Source organism: Taeniopygia guttata, chromosome 6, assembly GCF_048771995.1.
Source record: "Taeniopygia guttata chromosome 6, bTaeGut7.mat, whole genome shotgun sequence".
NCBI classification, from domain to species: domain Eukaryota; kingdom Metazoa; phylum Chordata; class Aves; order Passeriformes; family Estrildidae; genus Taeniopygia; species Taeniopygia guttata.
Genome location: NC_133031.1, coordinates 17,912,479 through 17,928,746, shown reverse-complemented (window position 1 = coordinate 17,928,746; position 16,268 = coordinate 17,912,479). Strand labels below are relative to the sequence as shown.

Sequence of the window (16,268 nt, the reverse complement as noted above, 5' to 3'; positions counted from 1 at the left end):
GTCCCCAAGGCCAGCTGCTACTCCAGCGGGGAAGGACCATGGCTGATTTTCACTTTTATTATTGTAAATTCACTGTCGTCTTTATATATACTTTTTAAAAAATATATTAGATACAAAAGTCAGAAAGGCTCCTCTTCGAACTACATATACTGGCGGATTTACAGACCGGTTTGGAAAAGGTGGGCAAATAGGAAAGCCCAACTTGATCAATGCGCACAGCAGCAGCAACAGTAAATGCCCCTCTCCAGGGACAAGGGGATTTTATATATATATATATATGTATGTATGTATATATATATATATTTGTAGATCTATGCATACACACACAGCACTCACACCACTCGACACCTCAACCCCTGCCCAGGACAGCCCAGGCTGCACCTCAGCCCAAGGACGCTGTGACTGAGGGATTAGCTCCTGCCAGGCAGGCATTGGCCAAGGCACCAGAGGACGGATTTGGGAGTCCCAGAAGAATGGGGCACACGCTTCCTCTGATCCTATAGAAGTGCTTCCCTTTTCCATGGCTGCACTCCCTGGGACAGCTTCAGCTGGCAGCGACACAGAGCAGAATGCCCCCTGCTCGGCAGGCATGGTGCCTGCAGGACATCCCCTGCATGATGGTAGATTTGGAGACTCACTTCCCAGACTAGCTGGAAGCAGGGAAATGCTGTGACCAGGGAGGTGAAACCTGCCTCAGCAATTCTCAAAGCTGAAAAAATGTGGGAAAAGCCATGACTGATGGCATAAAAGGCCCTGAGCAGTGAGAGCCCTGGTGCAGGGTGGGGGGGGCTGGGTCAGCACAGTCCAGCTGGGGCTGCTGGTGTCATCCCACAGCAGAGTGAGACACCATCCCCACCTGGGAAGGCAGGCAGGGAGAGACCCCCTGCTGCCATCCTCACTGGGGGTGCAGACAGCCCAGTGGTGAAGCCACTTCCCAAGAAAGGGAAAAGGCACTCTGTGTTTCTGGCTCCTTTGACAGTCACAGTAGCCAGCTGGAAGGCTTGCTTACCCCTGTGGAGGAGGGAAGAACAGAGATCTCTCCCCCTTCCAGCACACCAGGCTTGTGTGGTGAAGGGAGGGTGAGCCCCCTGTTCCCCCACGTCCCTACAGGAGGAAGCCTCAGGATGATTGCCTTCAGCAGCCCGACTCAGACCAGGCTACCCCAAAGGCTCAGGGGCAGGTCCTGGCTCTGCTGATAGCACCAGGTTGGCATCCCCACACCCCAGCAGTGACCCCAAACCCTGTGGGCAGGGAGAGTTCAGCTCTTGCAGGGGCAGCAGGTGCCAGAGGAGCACTGGACACAGCTCCTGCTGAGAGTGGAAGGCACCGCAGGTCCACAAGCACACACACACGCAAACACACATACACACACACACACAAAAACAGCAGCGGGGTTTTCAGAGATATTCGAGGTGGGGAGTCACTGGCAGAGCCCAGTTTGGGGTCTCCTCTACAGGCTGCAGCCTGTGGGGGTCAGGCCATAGCCAGGCCCTCCACATGGCTGTGGATGTGGGCCGTACTGGACAGGCTGCTCTCGCCTTTGTAACTCTTGGGGGCCCGGCTGGCTTTCAGCAGGACCAGGAAGGTGTCTGTGGAGATGGCCCCAAACTCAAAGGTGAACGTGCCGTAGAAAACCAGAACATCAATGATGAACATCCACTCACACAAGGCAGCCACGTGCTGCAGCACAAAGCTCTCCTGGATGAAGAACACGCCACCTGAGGGTATCCCAGTCAAGGATAGTACAGCTGAACGCCAACCACCCCGTGGAGGACCATGTCCCACTGTTACTGCATGATGGGGTGGACGTGAGTACCCATCCTCTGCAGGAAACACACCACCCCTCCTAACACTGAGAAACACCCATGTGCTTCTCCCAGCACCAGAAGGGCCCTGGCACAGGTGAAGCCATGGCACACATGCCCAAACCAGCCTTGGTAAATCATGGCACTGACGCCAGGCTGGGATTATCTGAAGAGGCCAGGGCAGGAGGAGCTCAGGCTGCAGGTGTCAGTGCAAGCCAGGTGCCCAGATATTCAACTTCCCCACACTCCTTGCCTCTTCCTCAAGCCAGGCTGGTGGCCCCCATCCTCTCACAGGATGCAGTCAAAGATGATAAAACTCAACCTTTGAAACAGGTTTTGAACTGTTGCATCCCCGTCCTGCAGCACCTCCCGTCCTGTGCTGCAGGCTGGCCCAGCCCAGAGAGGAGGCCTGCTCCCACTTCTCCAGATCCTACCACTACCAGAATTTCTTCATCCTTCTCTCATCCCCACCAAAAATCTCCAGAGAAATCTATTCCAAGAGTGGGTGAGGGGAGGAGGCACATTCCCTAGCCCTCCAGGTGAAGCTTCCAGCAGTACCATGCCTTCTGCAAATGAGACCAAGATCTGGGAGAGCTGCAGAAGCAGGGACCTGACCTGTACAGTGCAGAGCTCTCTGTTCCCTCCCCCCCAACCCCATCAGGAAAGATCCCAGCTCTTTCCCTACACTATCCACAGCACAGCTCACTGCTTGCCCATTTCAGGTTCCACAGCTTACAGAGCAGAATGGCCACAGCAGATGGGCACCAGTCCTGTCTTCCTTGTCCTTACATGCCCTTCCTGTCCCTCCCAGCTGGCATGGTCCTGCAGCAGTCCTGCCTTTCCCAGCTCCCTGCCTGCTTCCCAGACTGCCTGCCTGCTGTGGCGATAGAGCAGGACCCTGTGACATGTGACAGGCCTGCCAGCACTCCCAGGCTCCTCTCATGCAGCTCGCCTCAGCCAGACCCCAGCCAGCCTCTTTGGGATCCATGGACACTGCATGCTTTTTCCCCTTCCTGCCCAATAACCACTACCTTGTTTCCCAATTTATCCCCAGCCTCAGTCCCAAACAAGAGCCTCACTCCCCAGCCACACACTTGGGACCATTCTTTGAGCTCCAGCCAATCTGATGCCATGCCCTCCCTCCGTGGTAAAGTGTTTGCAGAGCCCAGAACCTGCTCACCAACCCCCTCCTTGTCCCATGGGCAGGCTGGCTGGCAAGTGCCCAGCAGTTCTGGCTGACAGAGGTGCTGCCATGCATCCACCTGGCACCTGCACACAGCGCTTTTGTACTCAGCTTCGGTCAGAGGGGTAACCCAGATGGACTTTGCATTGCCAAGGGCTCAGAATATCTTTGTCCCATTAAAAAAGCCCAGCAATTAAGCAGACCTAGGTGGTGTGTGGCTGGAGCCTGCAGTGGTGGCTGGGCTGCAGCAGCCAGGGCACGGCTGGTTTGGGGCATGCCAGCACCCCAAGAGACACCCACCAGCACCCCTTCCCCTCCTCAGCCCCTGCCCAGCCCTGGTACTGCTGCTCCTCCAGCCAACACCTGCAGCGAGCTGCTCACCCTCAGTGCCCTGCCCAGCCCCTCTCCTGGCACCACGCCTCATTGTCAGACCAAAGGACAGAGAACAGGGGGCGTACACCCCACCGTGAGGACCACCTTTCACCAGCCTACCCCCAGTCTTCTTCCCACACCCGTCAGGATACTGAAGACGAGGGTGAAGAAGGCCACAGTGGTGAGGATGCTACGTAAGTGGCCGGTCCAGTACTGCCCTCGGGTTTTAGCCATGCGGTAGGTGAGGATGGACTGCAGGAGCAGGAACAGCATGCTGGTGGGAAAGGCCACCCCCGCCCCAATGTAGTGTAGCACCTTGGCGTGATCCACCTGTGGGGAAGAAACCGTCAGTGCCAACACCCTGGGACACTGCCTATCACGCTGTGACTGCTCCAGGAGTTGTACTCCTGCCCAGGAAGGGGTGCAGACAGTGCTGGGAGCAGGTCCAGGCAGCTCACCCTGTGCCTGACTCCTGGCTGAAAAGCAGACTTGGATCCACCATCTACTGCTGGGATCTCAGAGCTCTGTTCCTTTTATCCATGGGCCAGCAGCCCTGCTGTGCCCAGAGGCAGGGGCTGCCCTCTGCCCTGAGCAACATCAGGACTGCCTGCCCCCCTCCTGAGGGTCAAGCCCAGCACTGCTCACCACGGCTGGGCCACAAGGGGGATCAGGGCTGGAGTGGGCAGCTGCCGGAGGCCGGTGCCTGGCAGAGCAGGCAGGGGCTGAGCACCGCCGTGTGCTGCCAAGCCTGGGCCCGCTCCGCTCCTTGTGAGCACAGGCTCTGCCCCGACAGTTTCCTGGCTTCACCCCCTGGGCAGGATCAGGAGCAGCTTGAACAGCGTGTCCCTGCCCCTGCACATGCCATTGGAGAGGACAGACAGTGCAGAGGGGGCTCAGGTAAGGGTTTAACCAAACCCAGCAGCTTAATGTGGACTTGAACTACGAATGCACAAAGAGGACACCCAGCACCCTGGGAAGCACAGCACTGACTCAGGGGAAGGATTGCATGGATGGGACGCTGGACCAAACCAGACCCTACCCTGCTGAGCACAGCCACTGCCCCACTCCAGCCAAGGCCCTCTCCTGCCCCCCTACCCAGGGACTCCTGAGGACATGCCTTACCTGGAAGTTGCCAACCATGGTGAGGCCAGCAGCGCAGACCCAGCCAGTGGCCAGCCCCAGGGTGTTGAGGAGGGACGGCCCCAGGCGCTCCAGGAGGTGGGCATAGCGCAGCAGGCCCACCAGGATGACTGCGGGAGGGAAACACAGCCCTGTCACGCCACTGCCTGCGGCCCCCCTCATCCCACTGCTGCCCCATGTCAGAGTGGCTGCAGGGCAGCCTCTCCCAGCCCTGCTTCCCCAGCAGCAGGCACTTACCCATGAAGGAGCCCAGGCTGCAGATGAGGCTGAAGAAGCAGCTCTCGGGAGGCAGGGTGCCACACTTGCTGTGGGGACAAGCAAGACCCACGGAGCACTCAGACAGAGGGCACTGAGATGTGTGCTTGGCTGTCTCTGCAGGACACCCTCCTGGGTTGCCCTGGAGGGGTCTTAGAGCAGCTCTACCTGTGTCCCCACCCTGAGGCTGCTCACCTGACCAGGGGGATGTGATCCAGTGTGCAGCAGGAGCTGGGGCCGTCCATGTCACACGACTGGTTGTAACTCCTGCCAGCAGCAAAGGAACAGGTTAGGAGAGCTGAGATGCTGCCCAGGACCCTCCTGTCTCCTGCCCTGCAAGGGCAGGTGAGTTGCTGCTGAGTGCAGCCCAAACCCAGGGTGCCCACAACCTCCAGGGAGTGACCCACTGCTCAACAGGTAGAATCCTGTCTGTGTTTCCACAGCCTGCTCCCTGCCTGCTGGCTCTGCTGCTCACCCCGACCTCCAGCCCGCGAGGGACAGACCATGGCAGGGCAGAGGCTGTGAGGGCCAGGGTGTGGGCTCAGGGGGTTCTGGCAGCCTCACACAGGACCAGGAGCACCCACCTGCCAGCCCCCCCACATACTCCTGGGATGGAAGCACCAGCGAAGCCGGGCACGCAGCCATTGACAGCTCCAGGTTTGCAGGGGATGGGCTGGAATGCTGAGCTGTGTATGCTCCCACCGCGGGGGTTCATGTGCCCTCACCCTCACAGCTGTCCCAGGAGCTAACACACACTGGAAGTGGGTTTTTGGGTGCCCCTTTGCTGCAGCATCGCCCAGGCATCCAGCACTCCTGCCTGGCACAGCCTAGTGGGACCCCTGCTCACACCACAGGCGGTGAGTGCCAAGTCCTCTGCCCCAAAGGGCCTCTTCAGACACCCCAAGTCCCACGAGTGCAGGGGGGCTGAGGGGGGACAGTGCTGTGGGGGGAGCTGTGGGGGAACAGTGCTGCCCTGTCCCTCGCCCAGGCTGTCCATCCACCACCTCCAGCTATGCAGCAAGCACATGGTTAAAAAAGCCTTTTTGGAAAGGGCTGGGCTGGGCTCTGATGTTTTTTCAGTCTCCTCAGTTTACTGGTGGCTTTGTTTTCCAACCACTAAACCCAGGCGAGGCGTGGAGCCCCACGGCCTCCTCAAAGGCTGCTCTTGGGGCCATGTTTGGTTTGGGAGGGTTTTTTTTATTATTATTTTGTTTAAAGCAAGCAGCCCAAGGCCGGGAAGCATTATTCGTCATTAAGGGCTGGCTGTGCGGCAGAGACAACCCAACACACACATTCTTCCCAGGGCAGAATCGGCCGTCAGGCAGGAAATGGCAGCAGGGCTTTTTTTTCACTTCTTCAAACACTTCAAGAATTAAACTAACATGGATCTTTCTGGGCAGATTTTTAAGGCGATGCTACAAGCCAAAAACCCTGCAGAAGGTGCTGCCAAGAGACCAAACAGTGTTTCTTTTTCCAGCCCTTGTCTCTTCCATGCCTCATCCCCCATCTGGGGGTGTTACAGGCAGTTCTTCCCATGGGGTGTCTGGGTGCTGCAGGACCATCCCATCCCCCTGGCACTGCCAGATTTAGCCTCAAGCAAGCAAGTCACAACCTTTTCCATGGAGACACATAGCCCTCTGTAATTCCCTGACCACTTATTTTCATACTTTCTCCATGCTGTGTTTTTTCAAAGGCCTCCTTCTCCCCGCCTGGTTTGCAGCGAGGCTGGACTGTTCACCAGAGTAACCATTAGCACAGACGAGCCTGAGCAGGGGAGGGAAGGCAGCCCAGCCCTGGCAGCAGCTTGACCCCAAGCTGTTCCGCTCCCAAAAGCCACTCAGCTGGGCAGGAGGCACATGCCCTGTGGCATTTGCACCCCAACACCACCCCGTCTGCTGGGGAAGAAGGTAGCTCTGTGCCCCTTTAATGCTCCCACCATCCCAAACCCCCCTTAGCACAGTCACGGTGCAGGGAGTGCCTCAGCAACCCAGTGGTCTGACACAGACTGGCATGCTTCAAGTGGGACAGGTATGGAGGGACTTGGCATTAGGAGGTCTTTAATCAAGCCAGGATGTGCCAATAAGCCCCTGCTTCCCCGCAGGCCTTACCAGTTGTGGACAGGGCAGATATGGTTGTTTGACAGTGCCATGGCATATCTAAAGGAGAGACAGTAACAGGGTTACCACAGCCACCCGCCTCCCTGCATCCCCATTCCCTGCCAGCACCCAGAGCAGCCCCAGGGACTAGCCCCCAGAGCAGAGGATACAGGCCCTTACTGCCTGCCAGGGGCCAGCACTCATCCAGCACCTCCCAGCTTTACAAAGCAGGAAAAAGAAAAACAAGCGCGTGTTCCACAGAACTCCCACTGCTGGGATGAGGCTCCCCTGCTTTGTACCCCCATTCCTGCTGAGAGCCACCTCCTGCTCCAGTTCAGTGCAGCTGCTTCTGTGGGGCCTCTTCTCCATCATGCTGCTGTGCTCCACGGGCTCTGGGGAACTGCTCTGTCACAAAGCCTCCCTGGCATGCCCCTGGCATTGGGGCTCTCCACCAGCCCACAGCTGTGCTGGGTGACACCCGATGGTGCTGGCTCTGCCGTGCTTTCCCCAGCCCCTGGCTGGCCAGCAATGGAGCTAAAGGAAGTCTGGAAAAGCAGCCAGTGCGTTGGGAGGGCATTATGGGGAGATCAGCTCCATCAAGCATTTCACTGCAGTCACCCTCAGTGACCTCAGTCACGGTAGCAAGGGGTTCATGACATGCATCCTGCTGCACTCCATGAGGTCTCAGCCCCATGGCCCCCACCCCAGCCATGGAGGAGCCCTCCTGCCAGGCAGCCACAGCAGTGGGCACCCTGTTGTTCAAAGCACTGGCAGCTGTGAACAGCTCAGGTTAAAAATAGGCCCCAACACCATATGAAAACCCCTCTCCTTCCCAAGCTGGCTGTGTAACAGCTGGGCTGCAAAAATGATGATCCCAGAACAGAGGCAAAGAGCAGGACAGATGGGGGAAACCAAGGAACAACACCCCCAGCCACCAAGGGAGCCCTTACCGAGCCACCTCCCAGCACGGGTCTCCAAAAGGGCCACTCCCAGGGTAGCTCAGACTGTGAGGATCATAAGCAGCAACTCCCACCTGTGCTGCTTTGGTCTGGAGGGACATCTGCCCCCCAGGATCACTCACGGGAGACAGCCATGCTTTGCAAGGTGTCCGAGGGAAAAACTTGCAGCATAAGTTCCTAGCACCAGGTTCAACATTTGGTTTGTCGTGAAGCTGGACAGGCGATACGTCAGGGGGAAGCTCTTAGAGGAACCTGCATGCATGTGGGATGCATTTGCTCCATCCCACACCTCAGGAAGTCCCATCACCTATATTGAACCTCTTGATACCTCTGAGAAAAGTCCTTCATCCACTGCTCACCAGTGTTAAGGCCTGAGAGATGGACTACTGGGATGGACTACTACTGTTCACCCAAGTGACACAGCCTCTACTGCTAGCACAAGGCCTGCCCATCCATCCATCCATCCATCCATCCATCCATCCATCCATCCATCCATCCATGGGATGGGTGCCCATATACGGACTGTAGCCTTGGTGCTGCAGTATCTGGGCTGGTGGCGTGGTTCCCAACACCGTTCCTGTGCCACCTGAGCGCCAGCCCTACTCACGCTGGGACAGGGGCGCGGATTCCACAGGGTGTCAGGGATTTAAGGACAGGGAGGCACATGCCAGCGCTGCTGCAGGGGACGCGAGGACCACGCAGGGCGGCTGTGGGGGTTCAGGGATGTGTGTGAGCCCTTGAGTGTCCAGAAGTGCCCCAACATGACCGGGGAGAGCAGCTCCCCGCAACCCCCAGCCCGCTGCATCCCAACTCGCAGCATCCCACTCTAAAGCATCCTCCAGCCCTCGGCCCTCAGTTATCCCGCAGCACCCGGCCCGGGCCCCGGCCCCAATTCCCGTCCGTGGGGGGCTGGCGGCGACCCCGCGGCACTCACACGATCCACATGCCGGTGATGGTGAAGGCAGGCAGCGTGACGGGCAGGATCCCCCAGGCCGGCATCCTGGGGCCGGGCATGCCCCGCCGGGCTATGGGCGAGCGGGGCCGCCGGGCCGCCGCCGGGCCGCGCTCCCCATGGGCGATGGGGCCGGGGCCGGGCTGGCGGGCGGAGCAGAGCGGGTCCGGCCGTGCGGAGCGGCGCCGGGACGGCCCAGGCCGGCCCCGCCCCGGGCGGCGCGGGTCCCGCTCGGCGGCAGGGCCGGGCCCGCCCCGTCCGGCGGCGGCGGGGAGCGGGACGGGCCCGCGCGGCCCCGGCGCCACGTGGCGGCCGCGCTGCCGCCCGGGGAGCGGAGCGGTGCTGGGGCGGGCAGCAGGACGGCCGAGCCGCAGCCGCAGCGAGGGACAGGCTCCCGCAGAGCGCAGGGGACGGCAGGCACAGCTCCGCAGCGAACGCTTCCCGGGAGCTGGGGACCCGAACAGCTTTTGCCGAGGCTGCCTCGGGCATCGACAGCCGGCTGCAGGGCTGCGGGCCTCACCCCCCTCAGCTCCAGGTGATGCTCTCTCTGAACACCGGCCCGAGGCGCACATCCACAAAAGTGTGGGCTCCTGTAAGCGTGGCCCAAAGGGCACTGTCAAAGGACGAGACGGGAGGTACTGCGACAGGGAGGGGCCAGGCAGAGAAACCTTGTTCAGTTCACTCTTCTTCCATGGGACTCAGCATTCCCTCCAGAGGACAAGGCTCTGCACGCCGGCCGTGACTGGCCTTGTGCTCTCACTACATGGCTGCAGCCACACTGCCGGACAGTGACTGCACACGCTCCCGGACCCGCTTCCCAGATGCTGTCTACAACTAGGGATTAAGTTTAGCAGCCAAGCACCAACCCTGCTACCGAGAGAAATTTCCACTTTTCTTACACTGAAAACGTGAGGAAAGGAAGCACAGCTTCCCTTGGCAGGGAAGCAGTGCTGTGGTAAGGCCATGGCCGTTCCATTTCCCTATTGGGAACTCAGCAATAACTTGCCCTCTTGCCCCCGGCTGCTTGTGGGGATGTGTTTCAAGTCCCAACACATCCTCCGTCGCCAAGGTCGAGAACGGAGCATCTGGTGCTCATAAAGCCTGCACTTTCCCTCTGCCTTCTGCAGAGAGGCGCAGCCCGGGTACCGCTCTGAGCCTGGCCGGTGTGGGACACAAGCCCTGGCTGCCCACCACCGCCCCCGGGCCGGGGTGCTGGTTACACAACCGCAGGGGCAGGACTGCACACTGGGACTTGTAGTCTTGGGGGATCTCATCGTCCTCTGCGTTGAATCGCGCTCCAAGCAGCCTCCTCACGGGCCCAGGGTCCCTTCTCGCTGTTCAGCCCATCAGTTCGGAGCGAGAGCTCCACAACTTCGCTCCCGAGCCGGTTGTGCTCCCCAGAGGTGCCCCGAGCATTCCCGGCCGGCAGCAGGCCTGGCCCTCCCTCTCCCGGCAGCCTCCACAGCGCAGGGACAGTGGGACAGTGGAACAGTGCCCGCAGTGCCGGGGCTGCCGCCTCCGGCCGCCGTGCGGGGCTCGGAGCACAAGCCCCGCCGGGCTGCATTCTGTGCAGCTGGGCCGAAAATGCCGGGCATCAGTGGCTTCAGAACACATCACCCTCTGTAACAGGCATACATTTTTCCAGAGGAGTTCAACAGCTGGCATTTATAGGACTGAGGGTAAGTTCTTTAAAAGCCAGCTCATTGTTGATACATCCTGGAAATCTTTCTTACAGACCTTTGCTGCTCAGACCCAATTTTTAAATTGGAACTGAAAGCAGCAGTGCTTCTGTTTCACAAGTTTCAGTGCCAACTGTAAGTTTTACTGTCAGGTCTTATAATTCCATAAGACTTCTCACACTAGTAATCTTCTTACCAATGAGGAAAGCACCAGTTCCACAGTAAAGTGTTCTATCCCACATATTTCTATTCTGTTTTAGCAGTAGAAATCCTTGATGCAAATGGGAACAGAAGAGGTAGGTAAATTCAAAACACAGTGATGTCTGTTCAGCCTCCTCTGGAAAATACTTAGGCCCTGAGTAAAAATGAGAAAGAAGTCCAAGACTAGAAAAAGTATATGCTAGGACAAATCTAAGGGCTACGGTTGTAAACACCACTTCTCACCAGCAGCCATTAGTAGTATCACTGGCTTTTATGCAATTAAACCCACAAATAGAGTTCAAGACTCGTACTGATTAACCTGTCAGATAGCACATGCTACCTGTCAGTAGATTCCGATCTTTCAGTGCAATACTTTCCCTGATATTTTTTTTTCTCTCTAACATTAAACCTCACTCTTGCAAAATCCAAACAACATTCAAAAATTCTTTTTCTGGTTTTCCAGTCCATTCTTATTTACAGTCTAGTGAAAACTGTTTAAAGTGCAATTCTGTCTTTCTAGTCAACATTCCTTCCATTCTAGTCCCACTTCTTGCAGTTCTCTCAGGTGGCCTTTGCTTTGGACCATAATTGTCTGAGTTAAGACATAATGCTCTCAGTAGAAGCTGGGTTTGTAAACACAGCATGTGTTAAAACACAGCATATGCCCAAAACAGCTATTGGAAGGCAGCTGGCAAAATTGAGCTTTGCTGTTAACTGATACCACCCCAAAAAGTCAGACGATCACCTCAGCCTCTGGGATCAGAGGCAGCAGTCCTGACATCAAGGTGCTTGACAACTGAGCAATGGTTTACAAAGAGTTAATAATCTAAAGCTTTCAACAAGCAGAAAAACAGAGCTGTAAATAGAAGTGAAGGCTCAGAAAGACAAGACAGAGAGGGGGACTGGATACAGAATCACATCATGAGTAGCACAAGGACTCAAATACATTAATGAAAACATCTGACGGCTGGAAAGACAACCGACAGGCAGTGGAGGGTGAGGAAGAGACAGCTGCAGCAGGGAAAATATTCCAGGAATGGTACAAATGGGGTTAGGGAACCAGGATTTATTACCAGGACTTTCCTAGTATGCACATTACTCTTCCATTATGCAATATTTAGACCTTTTCTCATGCAATTTAAACAAACTCCCAAGTTTTGACCCCCTTACAGTCTGTAAGTCTCTTGGAATAGAGAAGGCACTGGTGCCTCACACAGCTCTGAGGACACTGTGGCACTGCGTGGATCTTGTCATGAACAAACTAGAAAATACCAGGAAGGAAGTGTAGTTGTTCAAGTCCGTGGCAAGCACTAGCTCTGGAAGAGCCCAGCATCTCTCACACCCTCTCCAATTCTGAGTCCTGTTCATGGAAACAAGGATTTCTTCTTCATCAGAGAATCACCGATGTCAGCTGAGTTGTCACCAAGGTCTATGTTCTGGCACCAAAACCAGATGAGTAGAGCACCTGCTCCTCAGCCCTCATCTCTGCCCTCAGTCCTGGTGGTGCATGAGCATACATCAATGTAACACCACAAATTTTACAGCCCACATGAAACTATTGCCATCTGAAAGAGCCAATCTCACTATTACAGCTCTGCTTTGTCCATGCTGGAAACCATTCCTGATTAGTCCCTTGATGGCTAACCTCCATTGCAGCCCCCCACCCCAAGCTGACAAGTCCCCCTGTGCTCCCTCCAGATGGAGCACTGGTATATGAAGCCAGGGCACAACACCTTGACAAGCAAACTCCCCTTTTCCCAAAGCTCTGAGCCAAAGTTCCGTGACAGAAAACGAGTGCAACACCAGAACATTCATTTACAGGATGTATTTATTACACTGTAAAAAGTCCATTGTATTTTAGCCATTTACTCTGTATGTACACTGGTTGTACTCCCACACCAACTGTAGGCTCCTCTCCTTACAGGATACACTGGGTTGGAGTCTCACCCATGCCCCTCCCAGTCACCAGGGGGATTTCCAAGATTGAAACTATTGAGAATTTAGCCAACTAGTCGAGGGAGGAGGGGGAGGAACAGCAATGCAGCACTTGCCAGGCAGCCAGCTCTGCTCTGGACATGAGCAGGGGAAGAGCGGGATGTCCTTGCGGCAAGATGGAAGCACAAGAATCACTGCCAGGGCCTCAGCTGCAGGGGCCTTCTGGGGGTTGAAGGACACGGCATCCCAACAAGGAGATGCAGAAGGGTGCAATCTCTTCAGAGCTTTCAAGAGAAACCACTGCAGACCTGCTGAGCATCTGTCAGCAGGTGCCACAGATCCCCATATCTGTAGGTGAAGAGGATGTTCTCCTAAGGAAGGAGCTGGTCACCCAGAGACCATCGTGTAGTGAGTGGCAAACAATACATGATTGCCCCACAAGTGCTGTGTGAGACATGGCCATGGTGCTCTGCTCTAAGCATTTCCTTCTCAACTACTCAGCTAGGCAGAGCCTTCTGGATTTGCCTTCTCCAACCAGAAAGCCTGATTACATTTACAGGAGCAGGGATGAAAGCCCCTATCAGATTTGCCTGCTACTTAATCTCTATTTGGCCTGGGGATTGCTGTCATTCGTGCTGCAGGAAGGAAAGCATGTACCAGCAGGCAAGAAGTCCTAGGTAGCGATCTGAGAGCTGCACTGTAAGCAATCCACATTTCTAATAAAATTCTCTACCTGCTGAACCCAGGCGTGCTCAGATCCCAAACAAAGCAGTACAACCAGAAGAGTCAGCAGGATAGCTAGGGAATGGCTGGGAATTGCCCAGGGACTGGATTCAGTAATCTTGAGAAGCAGTCCTGTACTGCAGCCCCTCTCTGGTGTGACATCAGTAAGTTTTCCCTCTTTACCAGATGAACTGGTGGCAGCTTGGTCCCAGGCTGCTGGGCACAGGCATTGCCTGGCACCTGAGATTGCAAAGGCAGGAAGGAGACTGGTCAGTGGAACTGGGCACTCCTCCAAGAAGACAGGGATTTTGGGGCAAATTTCTAGGTGATGCCACAAGAAGGGAGCAGGACGGGACATGCTCCAGAGGACTGTGGCAACAGCCCTCCTGCTCAGGTTAGCATCATCTTTTAAAACAAACATGTCCACTACCAGAGAACATTTGGCCAGCATCCTCCACCCATATTGCCTCCTCAGCAGACAGTTCTCCAGCATCTTCCAACTAATTGACTTCAGAGCTTGTCATAGGGTCAGTGGGCCGTGGAGTAGCTAAGAGGGGAACAGGAGAGGTGGCTTCAATTAGGGCTGGGTTGAGAATGATTGGAAGAGTCATAGGTGGCACCCCAACCTGCAGGGGAGAGGCAAGAGGCTGCAGGATGAGTGGTGGCTGTGCTGTAGTAGGAGGTATGTCTGTAACGGGGCTTGACTTGGTTGAAGCTGATGCTGGGAAGGAAGGAGAGGCAGAGGTGCTGATGGTGGGTGAGGCAGGTGCAGCTGCTCTCTCAGACTCTGGAAGAAGGAAGAGACAAAATAGATCCTTACACAGGTCCGGACAAAGTCACCTATTAGCTGAAAACTAAGCAGGGCTAAAAATCAACTCAAGGGCCTTTTCAGACTTGCCCCTTCATACAAGGCCCTGAAAAGCAGGGGTCAATCACAGGCATTCTGCCCACCCCAGTAACCTCAGCAACAACTTATCCATATGGAAGCATAACACTTCACAACACTATAGGCCTGGTCACCAGAGATCATGCTAAAGCAAGGAAAAGCGGATCCATGACACGATGCTGGGAAAGTGATTCCAGAAAAAAGAAAACAGGACTCACCACTGACAGCCGGTTCACATGGCTTCTCCAAAGGAGCCACATGGGTGGGTGGTCTCACATCCCCCACAGGAGAAGGGGGCAGTGCAGACACTATTGTTTTCTGATGCTGCTGCTCCACCGGTATGTTTGGGACAGGATCTAGGAAGACAAAACATGCAGTGAGACCACACCAGTTTGTTCACTCCTTTAACCCTCCCTCAATTTGCCCTTGTGCCAAATTCCCACAGCCTCCTACAACTCACTTCATCAGCATCAGGGCACTATGGCAGCTGGGTACTGGACAAGGTGCAAGTACTGCCCCAAAACCTGTGTTAAGGTTTCCCAGCCTCCCGTACCTTGGATGACTGTCTGTTTGAAGAGCTCATCCCGCAGCCGAGGTAAGAAACAGTCAATGCGCTCCCAGGTGATCTCCCAGAGATCCGAGTATCCCGTCCGGGAGTCGGCACTGTGGAATATTCCAGCCGTATCCATTACAAGCAGCATATTCTTCAGAGACTCTGGAATGGCCTCCAGCTAAAATCAGAGACAGGACACAGAATGGACAGATAGCAATGAACCAAAGCTCCAAATAGCCAGTGGGCTGCCTTGGAAACTGTGGCCAGGACAAGAAACCATGGAACAAAATGGTTTGGAAAGGAATGAAAAGTTTAAAAAACCCCTAAGACCCACACCAAATGAAAACACCATCCAAGTTTAGAAGGCTAAAATGGGATGAATGGTTGTCCAAAGGACTGCATACAGCACCTTACCAGTAAGTCACTGGAGCCAGCATGCATGTATTTGTCCATAAAATCCAGGATTGTGAGCCACAGGGCAGCAAAGGTGGTCAGTGAGAGCAGTGGGGAGAGATGCTGTAGGAACACCTGGGAAAAAACACAACTACTGTCAACAAGCAGTACAGGGGCTGCTGCTCACTGACAAGCCAGTCTCACAAATCTGGATTCCCCCTCCTTGTGGCAGGCTAGGAACATGCACAGGACTGTGGCATCCTCAGGCCTCCACTCTTCTGAGGTGTGTATGTGAAGGAGTGGATCTTGTCTCCTTTGTGGAAGGCCACTGCAGTCTGCATCATCATGTCTTCTAGCCCTTCCAGACCTCTGCCTCAGGTCACGACTATCAGCTTGTGACATGCATCATTTCACCCCAAGAAAAGACTGTTTTCAGCTAGTGTTTAGTGAAATACTTCTTGCTCTCTATTATAAACTCATAAACCTATTCCTGACAACTTTTCCAAGGACTAGAATCTTGGAGACAGTTCTGGAAAGAAGCCATGTCCCAGCAGCAGAAGCTGGTGGAGAAGCCCAGCACTGAAGATAGTCAAACGAGCAACCTGACACCTGTCCAGATCAGAGATGCTGAGAAGCAAACACAGGAAACAGTTTGGTTTTCTTGAGGAACATGGTTTCCCCTAAGCTCCCTTGGCAGCAGAGGTGTGCTCACCTTGGAGAGTAGTGTTGAGGCTCTCATCCTTGTTTCTTCCATCCCACCAACATCAGCTGGGCTGATGTTTTCAAGTAGCTTGGTTAGCAGAGGAAACAGCACCTGTTGGATCCAACACATGGATATTTTAAAGCTGAAAAATGACTGATGAGATTTTAACAGACAGCCTTACAGAAAGGCACTGGTTTAGGGACTGGTGGCTTCTAGGCAGAGGACATGATGGAAGCAACAGGATGTGCATAAGTGGATTCACTTCAATACTCCAAAAGGACCTGTCAGAAGCCTAAGCAGACAGGAACTTTTCACAGGACCAGAATAGGGAACATCTTTCTTGTCACAGTGAACAAGCTTCTCAAGAAGACAGTGCTGCAGTAGGACAACACTCCTGCACACAGCTTTGCTGTTCATGACAACGCTGCCCTGC

General features: G+C 55.2%; 2 protein-coding genes across 7 annotated transcripts in view; both read right to left on the bottom strand.

The window, feature by feature from the left end:
* Nucleotides 1–41: 41 nt before the first annotated feature.
* TMEM150A (transmembrane protein 150A) lies at nucleotides 42–8,988 on the bottom strand. The gene is made up of 7 exons (XM_030275977.4): nucleotides 8,745–8,988; nucleotides 6,864–6,911; nucleotides 4,951–5,022; nucleotides 4,738–4,805; nucleotides 4,483–4,610; nucleotides 3,513–3,690; nucleotides 42–1,718 (listed from the first exon to the last, which is right to left on the bottom strand). Exons 1-7 carry the CDS (start codon nucleotides 8,822–8,824, stop codon nucleotides 1,474–1,476), a joined length of 819 nt encoding a protein of 272 aa, XP_030131837.1. The 5' UTR covers nucleotides 8,825–8,988; the 3' UTR covers nucleotides 42–1,473.
* Nucleotides 8,989–12,452: 3,464 nt separating this feature from the next.
* The window catches only part of GBF1 (golgi brefeldin A resistant guanine nucleotide exchange factor 1), a 100,763-nt gene continuing 96,947 nt past the window's right edge, over nucleotides 12,453–16,268 (bottom strand). For all 6 annotated transcript variants that reach the window (XM_072931027.1, XM_030275955.4, XM_030275956.4 and 3 more), the window contains 5 exons: nucleotides 15,845–15,946; nucleotides 15,154–15,267; nucleotides 14,740–14,917; nucleotides 14,405–14,542; nucleotides 12,453–14,087 (listed from right to left, as the gene is read on the bottom strand). In XM_072931027.1, the coding sequence (XP_072787128.1) occupies nucleotides 13,801–14,087; nucleotides 14,405–14,542; nucleotides 14,740–14,917; nucleotides 15,154–15,267; nucleotides 15,845–15,946 (819 nt within the window). In that variant the 3' untranslated portion in view covers nucleotides 12,453–13,800. The remainder of the gene's footprint in view (nucleotides 14,088–14,404; nucleotides 14,543–14,739; nucleotides 14,918–15,153; nucleotides 15,268–15,844; nucleotides 15,947–16,268) is intronic.

Bases quoted from the DNA above. Each gene is read 5' to 3' on its own strand.
- TMEM150A (XM_030275977.4), bottom strand. From the start codon at position 8,824: ATGCCCGGCCCCAGGATGCCGGCCTGGGGGATCCTGCCCGTCACGCTG. The intron at 4,611-4,737 runs GTAAGTGCCTGC...TCCCTCCCGCAG, and splicing joins CAGCCTGGGCTCCTTCATGG to TCATCCTGGTGGGCCTGCTG. The intron at 1,719-3,512 runs GTATCCTGACGG...GGATACCCTCAG, and splicing joins CTTCTTCACCCTCGTCTTCA to GTGGCGTGTTCTTCATCCAG.